General features: G+C 36.8%; 1 protein-coding gene across 1 annotated transcript in view; it reads right to left on the bottom strand.

Annotated features, from left to right (window-relative positions):
- The window catches only part of SPHKAP (SPHK1 interactor, AKAP domain containing), a 129,171-nt gene that overhangs the window by 69,465 nt on the left and 41,666 nt on the right, over nt 1–18,040 (bottom strand). Inside the window, exon 3 of the mRNA XM_022567882.3 lies at nt 8,178–8,285. Coding sequence (XP_022423590.2) covers nt 8,178–8,285 — 108 coding nt within the window. The remainder of the gene's footprint in view (nt 1–8,177; nt 8,286–18,040) is intronic.

The raw sequence follows: 18,040 nt of genomic DNA, 5'->3' as shown, positions 1-18,040 counted from the left end.
AGGAAATAGTACTCCAGAGGCTTGGAACTGAAAACAGACATCCTATGGTGGTCATTAGCCAGGCCCACTTTTGTATTTCTTCCTCTTATTTATTTATTTATTTGTTTTTAAACTTCAGTCTCTAAGTTGTGAAAAAAAATTAACGCTATTACTTCTAACTAGTTTTCCTGGGACATTGGAAAAATTGATTAAGAAAGACAAGTTAAACCAAACAATTCTGCTAAAAAGATATCTAAATTATGTAGTCAACATCCTTGAAGCTTAAAGTTATTTTAATGAGAAACACTGTTTATTGCTATTGGTTTTTCTTGACTGATTGGCTTTCAACTCAAAGGAAATTTGCTGTAATTGCAGAAATTGTATGAAAATGGAAACTCAAACCAAATCTGAGCTATTATAATAATGCGTTCTTCTGTCAAAAGGAATTTTTAAAAATTTGAGAAATGGCTTGAACACCCAGGTTTGAAATTACACTCAGGTCTATTCATCTGTCTGTATTTTTAGTGGCAAAAATACCACTAAAATACTTCATTATGTACTTGAAACTCGGCTCACACGCTTAACAAATAATCTCTTGCTTTTGAGGGGACCCTGAAAGATAGAGATCCCTGTATGTGCGCTTATCAGAACCCCAGCTCTCAGTTATAAGCTCCTTTCTTTTTTTTTTTAACATTTGAAATAGGAGATTGTTTTAATGCCAATTTTTGCAATATACTAGAAATCCTACCTCTTGCAAAAATAATCAAACATTTGATAAAATATTTATGTTAACTTGAAAATGTGCAAAGGTATACATATATTTACTAAATATTTATTTATTTACTTAAATTTAAAAAAATTGAGGTATAATTTTTTTTCTAATAATATATATATTTTTAACATCTTTATTGGAGTATAATTGCTTTACAATGGTGTGTTAGCTTCTGCTTTACAACAAAATGAATCAGTTATATATATACATATGTTCCCATATCTCTTCCCTCTTGCGTCTCCCTCCCCCCCACCCTCCCTATCGCACCCCACCAGGCGGTTACAAAGCACCGAAGCTCCTTTCTTCATCCACATATTCTTCCTGGTGTGACTGATCTTCTCTACTTTCTGAGGGTCACCCTGAAGACCCTCAAATCTCTTCTCTCTCCTCCTGATCTTGTCAAAAACTCTCACTTGTAATCCAGCTACCAGGCTGGATTTCCACTTGAATGAGTAAGAGACACCCAGCATCACCCCCTCCTCCTACCTCCAACCAGTTCCCCCCCACCAGTCTTCCCCATCACAGTAAATGAAACTTCCATCCACCTAGGAGCTTATGCCAAAATAGTAGGACTTATCCTTGACTTATCTTTCCTTCATTCAATCCATTAACATGTCCTGTTTTGTTTTGTTTTTTTAAACATCTTTATTGGAGTATAGTTGCTTTCCAATTTTGTGTTAGTTTCTGCTGTACAGCAAAGTGAATCAGCTATACATATACATATATCCCTATATCCCCTCCCTCTTGCATCTTCCTCCCACCCTCCCTATCCCACCCCCCCATCCCTAACCCCTCTAGGTTGTCACAAAACACCGAGCTGATCTCCCTGTGCTGTGCAGCTGCTTCCCACTAGCTCTCTATTTTACATTTGGTAGTGTATATATGTCCATGCCACTCTCTCACTTCGTCCCAGCTTACCCTTCCCCCTCCCCATGTCCTCAAGTCCATTCTCTATGTCTGTGTCTTTATTCTTGTCCTGCCCCTAGGTTCATTAGAACCGCTTTTTTTTTTTTTTTTTTTTTTAGATTCCGTATATATGTGTTAGCATACGGTATTTGTTTTTCTCTTTCTGAGTTACTTCACTCTGTATGACAGACTCTAGGTCCATCCACCTCACTACAAATAACTCAATTTTGTTTCTTTTTATGGCTGAGTAATATTTCATTGTATATATGTGCCACATCTTCTTTATCCATTCATCTGTCGACGGACACTTAGGTTGCTTGCTTCCATGTCCTGGCTGTTGTAAATAGAGCTGCAATGAACATTGCGGTACATGACTCTTTGTGAGTTATGGTTTTCTCTGGGTATATACCCAGTAGTGGGATTGCTGGGTCATATGGTAGTGCTATTTTTAGTTTTTTAAGGAACCTTCATACTGCTCTCCATAGTAGCTGTATCAATTTACATTCCCACCAACAGTGCAAGAGTGTTCCCTTTTCTCCGCACCCTCTCCAGCATTTATTGCTTCTAGATTTTTTGATGACGGCCATTCTGACTGGTGTGAGGTGATACCTCATTGTAGTTTTGATTTGCATTTCTCTAATGATTAGTGATGTTGAGCATCTTTCATATGCCTCTTGGCAATCTGTATATCTTCTTTGGAGAAATGTCTGTTTAGGTCTACTGCCCATTTTTGGATTAGGTTTTTGTTTTTTGATATTGAGCTACATGAGCCACTTGTATATTTTGGAGATTAATCCTTTGTCAGTTGCTTTGTTTGCAAATATTTTCTCCCATTCTGAGGGTTGTCTTCGTCTTGTTTATGGTTTCCTTTGCTGTGCAAAAGCTTTTAAATTTCATTAGGTCTCATTTGTTTACTTTTGCTTTTATTTCCATTTTTCTAGGAGGTGGGTCAAAAAGGATCTTGCTGTGATTTATGTCATAGAGTGTTCTGCCTATGTTTTCCTCTAAGAACATGTCCTGTTTAGATATACATTGTAATTCCTTGATGCAGTAAACAAAGTCAATGATCTTAATTTTTATTATGTGACATTTTACCTACAACTTATAAGATAGAATTTAGACTCAATTTTCAATCAAAATAAACTATAAAATGTTTCTCTTTAATAGTTTCAGGATCTAAGACATTGATAAATGTTATGGACTAGGTCTAAGACCTACCTCCAAATTACTACTGTATTATTTGGCCACACGCTTTAGGTTCAGCCCTCAAATTATTTATCAAAATCTCCTTCTCAGTTTTATTGATCACTTTTCTAGGTTTTGGTTTCTTCCATATGGCTTTAGTGGATATAGAGCCACCTAGTTTCTTTGGTGGCAGACTCTTTTCTCTACCATCCCTCTGTGTCATGCTTCCCAATAAAGTGTCCTTTCTAATTTATTGGCTTCTAGAAGCTTGGGAAGGTTCAGTGGAACTCTCATTTGACTGAGACTCAAAAGTTTTCTCTGGGACTCTTGGATTTTTAAAATGTGTCCGGAGCTACTGCCCAGGGTGAGATGAGGTCACATGGACCAGCTCTACTGCCCCAGTGCAGACTTGCTTTGTCTGTTTTATCTAGAGCTTCTGTTTTGTTCAGTCTGGCTGACTCTGCCACCATTGTTTGATTTTTCACGTTTATGCAGGCAGCATTTAGCTTCTCTTTGAAAATCGTTGAATAAATATTTAAAGAATATTGCTTAGATCTACATTGTAATTCCTTGAGGCAGTAAACAAAGTCAATGAACTGAATTAGTAGCCTAAACAAGGGTTTCTGCAACTCTGGGCTCAACCTGAGTTTAAAATATTTACATTTCACACTGAAGTATGTAGAGATAAAGGGGCATCATGTCATTCTTAAAAGTTTTAGAGAGGAATCATATATGTGTGTTTACACACAGATGTATCAATGAATGCATGCACAAAGGAGAGGGTAAAGCTAATGCAGTAATATTTGAGCATTTAGGGAATCTGGGAATTCTTTGCCCTCTTCATGCAATTTTTCTGTAAGTCTAAAGAATTAAAAAATAAGTAGAAAAGTTGATTTTTTTAGGAAAAAAACATTAAAAGTTGTTTGAAAACTTGGTAAATATCTGGACTAGATAATGTAAATGTCTTTTCACAGTTCTATAATTATGTATTTCCTTAATCATGTAAATCTAAATTTTTCCATAGACCAGCTTATCAAGTGGGGTGTTTGTCTCTTCTTTAACTTTTCTATTAAGTTTCAGAATAGACTAGGTCCCACTGAACAGCTGTCAAATATCTTCGTAGTTTTACAATATCATGTATGGAATGTTGAAGGCTGCTTGAGAATCTGATTCATTTATTTATAAATTTATGGCAAATGTAACACATTTTCAAATACCATGGTTCATCGATTAAAATGCAGTCTATAGGCTATAATTTACTTGCGGGGTGATGATAGCCAAAAGTCTTAAAATGATCAGTAAGGAAAGAGTCTGACTGTAACTATGAATAGCAACTATACCCCAATTTAAAAAAAGAGAAAACTATATGTTCAATTTCTTTTGTAAATATGTCTGTTCAAATTAAGAAAAAAAAAGAATGTGAATTGTCAAGGTAATTTTAATGAAGCATTAAACCAAAAGATGGTTCTTGAAATATAAAAAATTAAATTCTAGTAAAGAGAAATAGGGGCTTTAAAAGTAATTAAATTATTATTATTAATTTTTTTTTCTGTGGTACGCGGGCCTCTCTCTGTTGTGGCCTCTCCCGTTGCGGAGCACAGGCTCCGGACGTGCAGGCTCAGCGTCCATAGCTCACAGGCCCAGCCGCTCCACAGCATGTGAGATCTTCCCGGGCCGGGGCACGAACCCGTGTCCCCTGCATCGGCAGGCGGACTCTCAACCGCTGCACCACCAGGGAAGCCCTAAATTAGTTTTTAATTTAAAAAAGTCAAGGGTTCTGAAAAGTCCAAACCCTACCATTCGTGTTAAGGACCTCTACTAAGATAATGCTTCTGCTGTTGGGTTTGAACATTGGCTTCCAATTTCATTATCCTCCTTCACATTTCCCTTTTAAATAATTAGGTTAAAAAAAGAACACGGTGAAGGTTGGTATATGATTTTTTTCTCAGAATGGCAAATCAGAAATAAAATTGTATAGTTTGATTGGAGAACTCTATTTACAAAAACAAAACCACAGTTTTCATATTTGATATCTTTTGAAAAAAATTTAAGGGTAAATTTCAGGGGCCTTCTGAGTCAGGCTTCATGTTTCGCTGACCTATAGTATTTCTTTTTTAAAAATTTTATTATTTTAAAAAAATTTTTATAGGAGTATACTTGATTAAAAATGTTGTGTTAGGGCTTCCCTGGTGATGCAGTGGTTGAGAGTCCGCCTGCCGATGCAAGGGACACGGGTTTGTGCCCCTGTCCGGGAGGATCCTACATGCCGTGGAGTGGCTGGGCCCGTGAGCCATGGCCGCTGAGCCTGCGCGTCTGGAGCCTGTGCTCCGCAGCGGGAGAGGCCACAGCGGTGAGGGGCCCGCGTAAAAATGTTGTGTTAGTTTCTGCTGTACAGCAAAGTGAATCAGTTATACATATACATATATCCACGCTTTTTTAGATTCTTTCCCATATAGGCCATTACAGAGTGCCCATTTCTGACAGCTTCAAACTGCTCTTCACTAAGACACCTCATTTTACCTGTGAAATGAAAGCAGTTCTTTATTGAGATAATGAACAAAAGTTATTTTTGAAGCTTGTTTGATGCTTGAGAACAAACAGCTGTACTGACCCATGCCCATAACACACTGAAGGGTTTCTATGCCTGAGATTGTCCCTCAATAAAAATTCTAAATGAACATCTTGAATTCAGAAAACATTGTTCCTCGGAGGCACTTAGTTCTAAGAAACTGCAAATCCAGATACTTGGAGTTCAGTATGATGGATACCAAGCCAATCAAAATTGGATATAAAAAAGTTGGCTACTAAGTTTGATCAGGAAGAAATGAGTTAGAGAAGCAACAATGAACATAGATTGGGGGTACCCCAGAGTTATGAATAGAGTATAAAGCAATAAAATATGGGAAAGCTTTGCTACAGGTTCCTCAGAACCTGTTGTGATTATTTGTTAATAGATTTAGATTTGGGATTATTTCATAAGACTAATTTTTTAAATTAAACTTTAATGAAGATATTATTTTAAAATACAGTTCTATTTTTTAATTTAAATTACAACTTCATTGTTATCCTTTTGTGGATAATTTGTTTTGAAAAGGAATTAAGTACTTTTTCCCTGACCATTTAGTGACTCCTTCCTTGTGTATGGCTATTTTGATCAAGAGATCCTTGTCCTGTCAAGCATTGCTGTTGATCAACTCTATTTTCCTCTAGATAATAGCTTCCCCTCAGCAATGTCCAGCTCTGGATTCTGTTTCTTCTCCTCACCCTAGAAATCTGTGCCAAGTAAGAAAGAGAGAAAGGACTCAGAAACTAAGAAAAAGTAACTACAAGATACTTTTTGAGAGATTAGGGTTCATTTTTCATAGGGATTCTGAAAATTTTTTACAGTTTAGAGTCATGGAGAATTTTTCACATTTGTGTCAGTTTCATTTATTATCAACTTTTGCAGGAAAACTAACCTTCCAGTATGCCTTTTACTTGTGTTCAGATTTTTCCCCTTTGGGGAAGTACAGAAAGAACCATAATGGCAGTATGAATCAGCTAGCTCAAGCTCACTGATGTCATCTGACACTATAAAGGGACAAAGAATTAAGGAAGAAAGTCATACAGTTTTAAGTCCAAATTTGAGTTCATTGGGATTGGGGGGGTTGTGGCTAGAGTTTTCTTATACTTGTGAAGATCCAATGATAATCTTAAATTTGGCTATAAATTTACCATTTCTAATTGTAGATCTGCAATAGAGATTCCAAAAATATAAAGTTTAGAAAAGACCTCTTTGCCCTTTATTACACAATTTTTAGTGCCCCAACTTTGGTGCCTTCTCCAAATGGCAGACTCCTTAATACAGGAGCTGCTTTGATGACAACTTTGACTGGAGTGTAGATGCTGATAGCTTTTACTCTCCATTTCTCTTCCTTTTACAATTCAAAGCTGTGTAATTAGAGATCCATATCAGCAAATGCCTGAATTTTCCACCTCATCTCAGAATTGAATTTGCAAAGAAGGTATCGCTGTTAAATTACTTGCCACCTAAACCCTTTTGCGTTTTCGCCGAAGATTTTTAACCATCAACTGTTTTTCTGGACAAGGGATTAAAAAGTCCCCAAAATAGCAGGATCAAAATCATTTTGCCTAAACAAAGAGATTGAATTAAGTCTGTTGAATGGACTCTGCTTTCCTTGTGCTATGAGACTGCAGTGTGAAATGTTATACATCCTCTATCTGCCAGTTCTGGTTCTGCTCATTATATATAAAAAGCTCCTCCATCGCATTTTCAGCTTCCTTTTCTTTCTTTTTCTTTCTTTTTTTTTTTTTTTGTTTTTGCAGTACGCGGGCCTCTCACTGTTGTGGCCTCTCCCGTTGCGGAGCACAGGCTCCGGACGCGCAGGCTCAGCGGCCATGGCTCACGGGCCCAGCTGCTCCGCGGCATGTGGGATCTTCCCAGACCAGGGATTGAACCCGTGTCCCCTGCATCGGCAGGCGGACTCTCAACCACTGCGCCACCAGGGAAGCCCCCTTTTTTTTTCTTTTAACAGAAATGTTGGCATGCAACTTACCTCCAGGAATAGCTCAGAGCTGATGCTCTCAACTTAAGTCATGAGAATTACATTTCTCTCCGCTTTGGAAATATTCTCCCCCAGTCTCTGTAATCATGACCCCATAAGAGCTAGGCGATTGCAGTTAAAATGAAACATATAGTTTTGTAAAACATATAGGAAGCAGACTACTTCATATAGGAAGGAGAAATCACGTTGTTGATTTCTCGTATCAACAATACGCCCTTACATTCTAAGCCACAAGAAATATTTATAAGGACGTCTCTTCCCTTGCAAAGGAGGGTTTTATACGTAAAGCTCAGATCCAGTATATAATATTAAAAAGCATACCTGTATATTTCTTATGTTGAAAATGCTTTCAAATAATGACTATAACTTATAAGAATGGTAGAACATTTTTACACAGTTTTCATGTTGAAAAATACCTACTAGTAGGAGTTATAAAATATATTGAAAAGAATCCAAGAGCACTCTTGAATAGGCTTTTATTTCTCATCATACGATGCTATTTCTGAATCTTTTACACAGTCAGTTTTGAAAATGAAAACATCGTTTTTCCTTTTCAGAGAAATGATAAGATTAATTTACCTGTTGAAATGAGCAAAGCAGAAGAATCATGAGCTTCTGCCTGTTATTTTGTTAACGATGTATAAAGCAGTTATGTATTTTCAAAAGGATGCTTTCCAAATCTTGTACTTAATGATTATGTCCTTGGTAGGAGTACATATGCCCGACTCCCCACTTTCACAGCCTGCATCCCCAGAGTTGTGTTTACTTACAGAAGCGCAGTTTTCAGACCTGTCTTCCACAAAACCAATTTGGCAGGGCGTCCTCTGATTCTGCAGCCAGTAGTCTGTAGATTCCAGCAGGCTGTTGCTGCGGAGAACCTGAGGGAACCAAACAAACTTCTCAGTGTTATTGGCAAGATTTTCTATTTAAACAAGGAACTCTTTTCTGAAGAGTCCGTAAGTGTTTTGTTTGCCTCAGAGCATCTGGATATTAGAAAAAACTTCCAGGATAACAGCACCTCTAGAATGTGTAAAATATTCAACCAGGAATCCACTTTAGAGGGATACATTGAAGTGAATACTGTTGTTTCTTCTCTTATCTAATTCAATGTCTGGAAACTTCAGTGTACCTGTGACTTTTGCATAATTTGCAGTCAAGTGATTTTTTTGGGATATGGTTCAATTGGCAATGGGGAATCAAACTTCATTTAAGTGTTGGAACTCTTTTACATTCTACAATATGAAAATTTTCGATTAAAAAATGTAGTTTCTCCATTTGGTGCAATACTGTTACTGAAATTATGATTCTTTAGTTCTTCAGCTTTGATAATATATCTGTGAAATAGGGCACAGTTCTTCTAGAACACTTAGGATACTATATTAAATTTTAAAATTATTAGGAATAAGTAAGTGTCTTACAACAACCCTTTCCCTTGTAGAAGCAGTATGGTAAAGCAAAATCAATTTCAATACATAAATGAGCAACACCGACTGTGATTTACAAATGCCTTGTTTCTGGGCTTTGATTTTAAAGCAATGAAGAAAAATTGCATTTCTGAGCCAAAACATTCTGAAGATTCAATCTCATAAACAAACAAATGACTCAACTTCTGATGTGCCTTAACTCTATTCAAATATTGTATAGGAATTTTCTCATCTTATATAAGATTTCCAATGCTCTCCTGGTACCCTCTGCTTTATCAGGGTACATGTCTGCTACTATTTGACAACTACCTTCACTTAATTAATATAACACATTTAATCAGTTTGGTTAATGCCACAAAAATAGAATGACACTTCAATTACATTTCATTTGCACAGTGAAGGATTGTCTTCTTTTGTTCTATAAAGATAAAAGTACATTAATTTTTGTCTCTGCATGTTGAGTTAACCAAATATGTCTGACACATTTTTCTATAACATTTTTCTTTCAGCTAAGTGATATTATTACTTTTAAAATATTTTTCCCACTCAATGTTTATTATTCCTGGAGATGACAAATTTTCATCATTCTTTTCCAGAACAGTACAAAGAGACACTTTGATGAGAAGGTAATTGAATGACGAACTTCAGTTATCACTGCAGACTCAAGTTGGCAATGCCAAGATTTTATCTAAACTGTGGTTCTTAAAGTGTGAGCTGGGACCCCCTAGGGGTCACTGAGATCTTTCAGAGAGTCCAGAAGTCAAACTATGCTTATTATAATACTAAGATTTTATTCACCCTTTTCATTCGAATTATCTCACGAGTACTCAGTGGAGTTCTCCAGGGTCCACACGAGGTGTGAGGGTGTAACAGGCTGACTGCAGAAGCAAATAGAAGAGTCTAGCTGTCTTCTTTTAAGTCAGATATTAAGAAGATTTGCTAAAAATGTAAGATGAAATTACTTTTCTCATTAAAGTGTTTTGTTTTGGAAAACATAGATATTTTCCATAAAAATATGTATGTTAACATGTAATGTGTTTGTTATTATTTTAAAATAATTTTAAAATAATAAATTATGCTTATTTAAATTGTTACTGTTATTTTAAAATTACACATATTTAGAGTTTTCTTAGCTTTTTTCTATGAATTATAACTTTATATAGCTTCTTTAAGTTTCAGTATTTTTATTTCTTTCTATGTGGCATCAGACTTCATCAAAATATGCTGAAAATACAATTTAGTATATAGCAAAAGCTGTTTTTTATAATTTTTGTTTTATATTGACGTATAGTTGATTAACAATGTTGTGTTAGTTTCAGGTGTACAGCAAAGTGATTCAGTTTACATGTATCTATTCTTTTTCAACTTATTTTCCCATTTATGTTATTACAGAGTATTGATATGTCAACCCCAAACTCCCAATTTATCCTTGCCCGCCACCTTTCCCCTTTGGTAACCATAAGTTTGTTCTCTAAGTCTGTGAGTCTGTTTCTGTTTTGCAAATAAGTTTATTTGTAATATTTTTTTTTTTGATTCTGCAAGTAAGTCAGACAAAGACAAATATCATATGATATCGCTTATGTGTGGAAATTTTCTTAGCTTTAATTTATAATATGGAAAATATCAATAAGTATAAACCCTACAATCAGAAGCTTCATGAGGTCCCCCAACATTTTTAGAGTGCAAAGGAATTTTGATTCCAAAAAAATAAAATTGAGAACCATTGATCTAGACTAACTTTATTTAAAGAAGAAAAAGCTTCTCAGTCCCCCTCCTCCACTGCCATTCACTTTTACTTTCAGCATATTTAGAATAGAATTTAAGAGACTGGACATTAGTGATCTAACTGCGTTGAAATCTAAACCTGGTCATTAGTAGCAGGAAGACCTTAGGTGGTTGCCTAAAAACCTGAGTCTAGGTTTCTACACCCGTGAATGGAGAGAGTAACACCCACCTGGTGGTGGGATCATTGGAGTATTCAGTGAGATGACAAGTGTCAAACACTTCAGCATGCAAGATGACAAGTCATCCTCTCAATACATGGTTCTCATTGTTACTATTTGATACGAACTTCAAAGGAAAATAGAAAATTGGAAGCCTTTGCCTGAAATTAGTGGATTGAAAGCATTTCAGATGGATGAAGACAAATTTTCTTCAGCAAATATTCTGACCTAAGGTGTAACTTCAGTTCAACATTTTGTAGTATTAATAGTTGCAGCTACTATTTTTTGCGTGCTTAGAATGTGCTGGGAAATGTGTTAAAATTTTCATATATTTATTTATTACTTTTAAATTTAGTCCTTAGTGCAGTCCTATAAGGTAGGAATTAAAGAGAAGGATCTTCATGGCAATTGTCATTTTGCAGATGAAGACCTTGAGGTTCAGAGAGATTTGAGTTCCTGCCCCAAGCTGCTCAGAGCTGGACTTTGAATTCGGTTTTGAAGATACCAAGTCTGTGAGTGAAATGATTTAACAATGTTGCCTTGCATAACCCCTACAGATGGGTGTGATTTGGGGTATGTTTCTGAAGCGTTATGTGCCTCTAATTTTTGTAAACATAACTACGTTTACTCTGCATCATAATAATGTTAGAGATTGTAAATGGAAGCATCAAATGAACATACCAGTTAAGAATACTTTGCAATGCAGTTTAATAACTCCTCTGACTAAAAATCCCTTCTTAGCCATTTCAAAGCTCACTCCACAGAAATTAGGCCCTGGACCTTTTCTGTATTCTAACATATTCAAGGCACATGTATCATGGTTGCAACAAACTGTGTGTCAACAGGAGAAAACAACTGCCACTTATCGGAGCTTATGAATTATTCCTGTCTTAAGTCAGCCCTAAGAGGGGAGCAGAGTTCAGACACAATTCACTTAGGTCTTCCAGAAAAGTGGTGGGCTGGACTGGCATATTTTCCAGGTGAAACACAGAGAGTCAGAGATGCAAATGCCGAAAGGCATCACCCTGACACTTCCACACTGCAAGATTCCCAAGGCCATGAAAAAGACTGTCTCATGATGAGGCTGACTGAGAGAATTGTCAGCTACCTAACAGATTTCTCCTGTGTTGGACTTCTCTGATATAGGGAAATAGCACAGAAAGATTAATATGTTGAGTCTTCTACTATAAGGGCATTTTTTGCACCTATTTTAAGCATAAATCATAACTAAACATATACAAAGATCTTGTTCTGCCCTATCCTAAGAGGGGGGAAAAAGTCGACAGCTTTATGGACCTGCTTACTCCGTGGAAAATGCTAGAAAGACTTCCCGCTTGGCTATTCCATATCCTTTGGATCCTGAGTGTCTTCTCAAAGGTCCGTCTTTGCTTTAGAGGAAACAGAAATGTCAGAGTGAGGAAGTGAAATTTAAAGTGCCACCTAAATCTTTCAATTGCTTAAGAACAAATGTTTTGAGGAGAACATCTTTCATGAGAATATTCATTCACGGTGTAATTTTAAAATGTGAATTTTATTCATCATAATTTAAAGAATAGTTTATTTGATCTTATCAATAATTAAAATACATTTCATTGATATTTAGAGATTATTAATTATTTAATACTTATATTCGTTCATTATTGACCAAAAAATAATACATTTAATTGAGAACTCTCTGGGCTAAGGCCCTAATAGATGTTATCTGAATTAAACTTCTAGGCTTACGAGGTAGAATTTGAGGGCTAATACGTGAAATGCACTTAAAACAGTGCTTGGCATATAGCAAGTGTTCAATAAACATTTGCTATTATAAAAATTATTATTCTGTTTGCCCAGACTTAGAGGGGTCAATAATTTTCTTGTTAGTGGAGAGCTAGCATTTGAGCCAGGCTCTCTGGTCCCAAAGCCCCCATTAGGCATGGCTCCATTGCAAGCTGGTAAAATCACATAATTTCTCATCCTTGGATTCTACCAAACATATGTCTATGTATTTATTCATCTCTCCCTCACGGGCCTGATCTGGGTGGTCAGGAGCTTTGAGCTCCAGTCCTGACCCTACTGTCTGTGTGGTCAGGCTACCCAGCAGCTCCCAGCCTCCGTTTGTCCTTTGTATACAATTAAATCCTGTGATCTGAAGGGTCATATTCTACATGGAACATCAGTAATTCTCTGCCTTCCTCCTCCTTTCATTCCTTCTGCTGTTCCAATTCCCAAATACATTAAGAGCCAAATAAGCAAAGAAAATAAAAATGCAGGTTTCAATAAACCACTTAGAATCATACGTTAAGCAATTTTAACCCGTGAAAAGCTTTTGGTGTAATGGCTTAGCCAAGCCATTAGGAAAAGAGGAATGCTTGAAAGAAGAATATGTGCTTGAGAATTTAATGATTTTGAAGCTTTATGAATATAATCTCCCTGCTGAGACAGTCACTTTCTGATGACGGGGAGGGAAAGAGAAAAACTCACCAGGCTCTCAATGGCTCATTCATTTATCTGCTATTTTTAGCTGCAGGTTCAATTATTTCAGATGAAGAGCTAATAACAAACATGCTGTGCATTCAGTACTTTGAAATAACAAGGGCACATTTTCTCTTAAAATTTCATGAGTGTCCTAAGCAATGGAGAAAGAGTGTTCTGCTCTCTTGTACAGTGACTTTCCTTTTTTATCTAGAGAAACAAGTTGTAGGAATTTAGTATTGATATGGCATGGGGAGGGGAAAGTGGACTCCTGGTAACCTGGACACAGCTCTAAACATTGCTGGACAGAAAAAAATAATAGTAATTAGATTGGAGAAGACAGTAATTTAAGGTTAGTCACAGAGGTTTGGAGGCAGAGCTGATATTCTCTTCCATCTCATCACTTACTGAGTGATCTTGGGCAAGTCATTAAGCTTCTGCAGGACTTAGTTTTTGCATTTATTACAGGAGGATGATTACAGGCACTTCAAAAAGTTATTCCAAGGCTCAAATAAGAGAAGGTTCATGAAGGACTACCCTCTTAACCGAGTAGGCAATTGATAGGGGATGGCTTTTATTATGAGAATGCAGTAAAGCTGAGAAAACACATTTTCCATCTTAACATTTTCTTGATCTCCGCACAGCACCTGGCAGTTTCTCTTTATTTGTATTTGTGGGGCTCCATTCGTATTTTACCCCTCTCGCTTCTCTCATCTCCTCCTTCACTCAATATTCGGTCAACAGAGGTTCATTGAACTCTTTGGATGTTTGACACTGGGAATATTAAGATGAACGAAATGACTGCTGTGCCTTGGGAATTAAACTCTAAGAGGGGAGAACAAGCGCTGACAGGCCCTTGATAGAGAAAGCAGGTGCTTTGATCAGCACGATCCGTGTCAGAGATCACCCAGGATGGAGTAGCCAGTTCAACCTGCGGAAGGTTGAGACTGTGCACTTGACCCTCATGTCAAGTTGAAAGATGCATCTGAGTTGTCTGGGGATGTTGGAGAAGGTTGGGAGAACATGTCTCTTTTTCTAACTAGCTTTCCTCTCTGATGCCCTAAAAGGGAGTATCCTCTCTGCATAGGGCCTCAGCGTGTTGCTCTTTCTACCCCTCACAACCCTTTTCCTCGGAGATCTTACTGACTCTCAGGGTACTAATTCCCGCCTGGGGGGATGACTCATTGGTCTACGGCTTCATCTTTGACCTTTCTCTAGAGCTTGGCTTTTCACAGTTCTAGCTGTTAGTTATTTTTCTTGGATCTCCTGCTGTCACCTTGGACTCTTTGTGTCTAAAACCAAACCCTTCCCTCCCCAATTCTGGCCCTTAAAAGAAACCTGACTCCCTGACTTCTGTATTTGCAGTTAATGGAAGAACAATTCTCTCCTACCCTGGCTTAAAACGCCTGTGCCATCTGGAATGCCTCTTTATCTGTTTCTAGTCTTATATTTTGCTCTAATTTTTTCTTTAATTCACTTAACATTTAAGTACATGCTATAGACTAGTCTCTGGGTAATACAATAGTGAATAATGCAGACCCGATCTCCACATTTATGGAACTTAAAATCTGGCATGGAAACCCAGCAGTAAATAAAGGAGCACTGAAATACACTTCATACACTTTTAATTATAAATCGTGGTAGGTAGTATAAAGAAATTCAACATGGTGCAGTGATAGAGAATAAAAGAGATGGGATGATACTTGGGAAGGGCAATTAGGGAAGGCTGGACACCCACAGGGTCCTTAACAATTATAATTGTTAACATTGTAATGGCCTGTCTCTTCTATCTCCTTCACCCCTTGCCTCTCAAATCCATCTAGCTTACTGAAACCAGAATCAGAGATAAGTACTAGCCTTTGAAGACAAACCTGGTTTCAAATTCCGGTTTTTCCATTAATTAACTGTGCAACTTAAGGCGGTCACTTAACCTCTTTGAGACTCAGTTTTTCCACCTACAAAATGAGGCCGGTGTTGCACTCACAGTGAGGAATTTTTTTAGTAGACATTAAAAATACGAAACACACACAGCATCTGACTACTTTAGGTGTTCACAAACAGTGAACAGTGAACAATAAATAGCTATTATTATCACAAATATGATTACTGCTGTTATGTAATTCTCTCCCAAGCCCTTAACCTCAGTTGATTAATTGACCCAATAAACATTAGCATTGTACCATCTATTCCTACTGGAAACCAGACCAGGCCCTGGGGAACAAGGAAGGACATATTTGCTCAGTAAGCCCCAAATTTTATGGGCTTATTGTCAAACTATGGCCTCATGAATATGTATTAAGCTCCAATGTTCAGGATACTGAACTATGCCCAGTTTAAGTGTTTTCCTGGCTTTGTCTCCAATACTTTCTCTGCACACACCCTCGGCTAGAATCTCCCACTTACTAAAAGAGCTCCAGCTTCTAGACTTTATAATGCACATGCTTTTCCTCATATCTTTCCACCAGCTCCCTGAACTTTTTCCCAGAAGTTCCTTCCCAGCTATCAAGATATAATTGAAACCAACCCCTTTTCCCTATCAAATGTTTCTTCTTCATGATGAAAACAATTTTTTATCTCAGAATTTTGGAATGTGCATGCATGTCTTGTCCTTCCCATTAGATGATATGAGTATTATTTCTGCAAGGCTATTGTTTTCCTCAGAGATTTTATGGAAAGGTTACAAAGAATTTTTATGTTGAGCAAATTCCCATTTTCTACTTCTGTACTATCAAATATTGTCAAATTTTATTTTCTGATAATTGTAAGTATAATGATGTTAAGAAGCATCAAAGCCCTTAAAGAGAAAAATTTCAAACACAAAATGCTGCATTTGCCTAATGTATGTATCATGATTAATGATGGAATGGTGCTTAAAATTAATTGAATAATGTCATCAGAACAATGAACTCATTCTTCAAAAGCAGAGATTTATCGTTCCCCCAACCCCAAACAGGTAGACTCAGAGAAGTTAAGATGTGTTGGGATTTTGAGACATTGACTCTCTCAGCTGTCTGGAGGCTGGAGAGAACCTGGGTTGGCCATTCCATGGCAAGCGCCTCTGGCCATCTGCTTATTCAAGAGTTCCAAACGAATATTATTTTTAAAAATATTTATAATAATGTGGAAAAGATTTGGAAACACCGTCTAAAGAAATCATCCTTTCAAATGTTGCACTTCATTTTCATGAATGTGTGTTGGAGATGAGGAAAGAAAAAGCAAGAGGAGCGATAAAATGAAGGAAGCCAGATAAATGCATTAATAGAGTCCTGAGCATCCCTCAGAGAAGAATCTCCAGGCCCCTATTGCTGTTCTAGCCATTTTCTAGGAAACTCAATTAAATTTTTCTTACACAAAGAGACTGTAGTGTGAGCAGGGCAATTAGATTTGCATAGTCAGTGGTAAAGGTGGCCGAGAGTTGATAAGAATGATGTTAGGGAAGAACGAAGACAGCTACTCATCAGATATTATTACCTATTTGCTCTGCAATAAACAGTGGCATCTCTACTGCTGGTAACATTTTCTTCATAGAGATATCACATCCCTATAAAATTCACCGTTTTATCAATTACAGGAAAAAATCTGTAAAAAATACAAACACATGGATGCTAAATAATACGCTGCTAAATAACCAAGGGATCACTGAAGAAATCAAAGAGGAAATCAGAAAATACCTAGACACAAATGACAATGAAAATACGATGACCCAAAATCTATGGGATGCAGCAAAAGCAGTTCTGAGAAGGAAGTTTATAGCAATACAATCCTACCGCAAAAACCAAGAAATATCTCAAATAAACAACCTAACCTTACACGTAAAGCAATCAGAGAAAGAAGAACAAAAAAACCCCCAAAGTTAGCAGAAGGAAAGAAATCATAAAAATCAGATCAGAAATAAATGAAAAAAATGAAAGAAACAATAGCAAAGATCAATAAAACTAAAAGCTGGTTCTTTGAGAAGATAAACAAAATTGACAAACCATTAGCCAGACTCATCAAGAAAAAAGGGGAGAAGACTCAAATCAATAGAATTAGAAATGAAAAAGTAACATTTTTCATTTCGTTTTCAAAAGTAACAACTGACACTGCAGAAATACAAAGGATCATTTTGTGTAATTTTACACACTTATTTTATGTTGAGTTAATCTGTGCCTTAGCGAACTTTTTGGAGAACTCTGTAATCTTTTGTTTTCCACTCTGGGATATGATACTTTTCATTACCTCACAGCGAAACTCTATTGCTTATTTAAAGCACACTGAACTCCTAAAAAGAGACAAGGAAACAAACTGGAAATTAAATTATTGTGTGGAGGGAAAAAAGTGGCATAGAAAACTCAGTGGTTTCGTCTCAGTTTCTCAGAAGGTTGAATTAAATGTTAAGATAACATTTTCCTTTTAATGGTTCTTCTGGCTGACTGCCTGACGTTTTATGTATTTAGCCTCCTTTGACAAAAGGGGGAAACTGTTTCCAAAGTATGAATAACCATGTTTGATTACTCATAGGACATATCCTGCAATGATCATCTGGTTGGATGTGAAACATTCTTGCATTACACGACTGACACCTAGTAGAGTTTGGAAATCTTGTAACTGATTATTACAAAAGTATTGGAAAACAATGGAGTTCTTTTAAGGCCTTGGAACTAGCAATTCTCCACTGTCAAGGAGCAGATCAAAGGCATAGATGGTTTGGAAGTTTGGGAAGGAAATGCTTAGCAGCGGATCTGCAATTCTTTCTCTCTTTACTGTGGAGAATGGTGGGAGGGAATACCCCCAGAGAAGAAAGAAGGTGACATTCTCATATCTCGTTAT

The sequence above is a fragment of the Delphinapterus leucas genome, chromosome 8 (assembly GCF_059928025.1).
Source record: "Delphinapterus leucas isolate spDelLeu-1000000601 "Yukka" chromosome 8, BTC_Dleu_Yukka2, whole genome shotgun sequence".
Lineage (NCBI taxonomy): Eukaryota > Metazoa > Chordata > Mammalia > Artiodactyla > Monodontidae > Delphinapterus > Delphinapterus leucas.
This window is presented reverse-complemented; position numbering and strand designations above follow the sequence as displayed.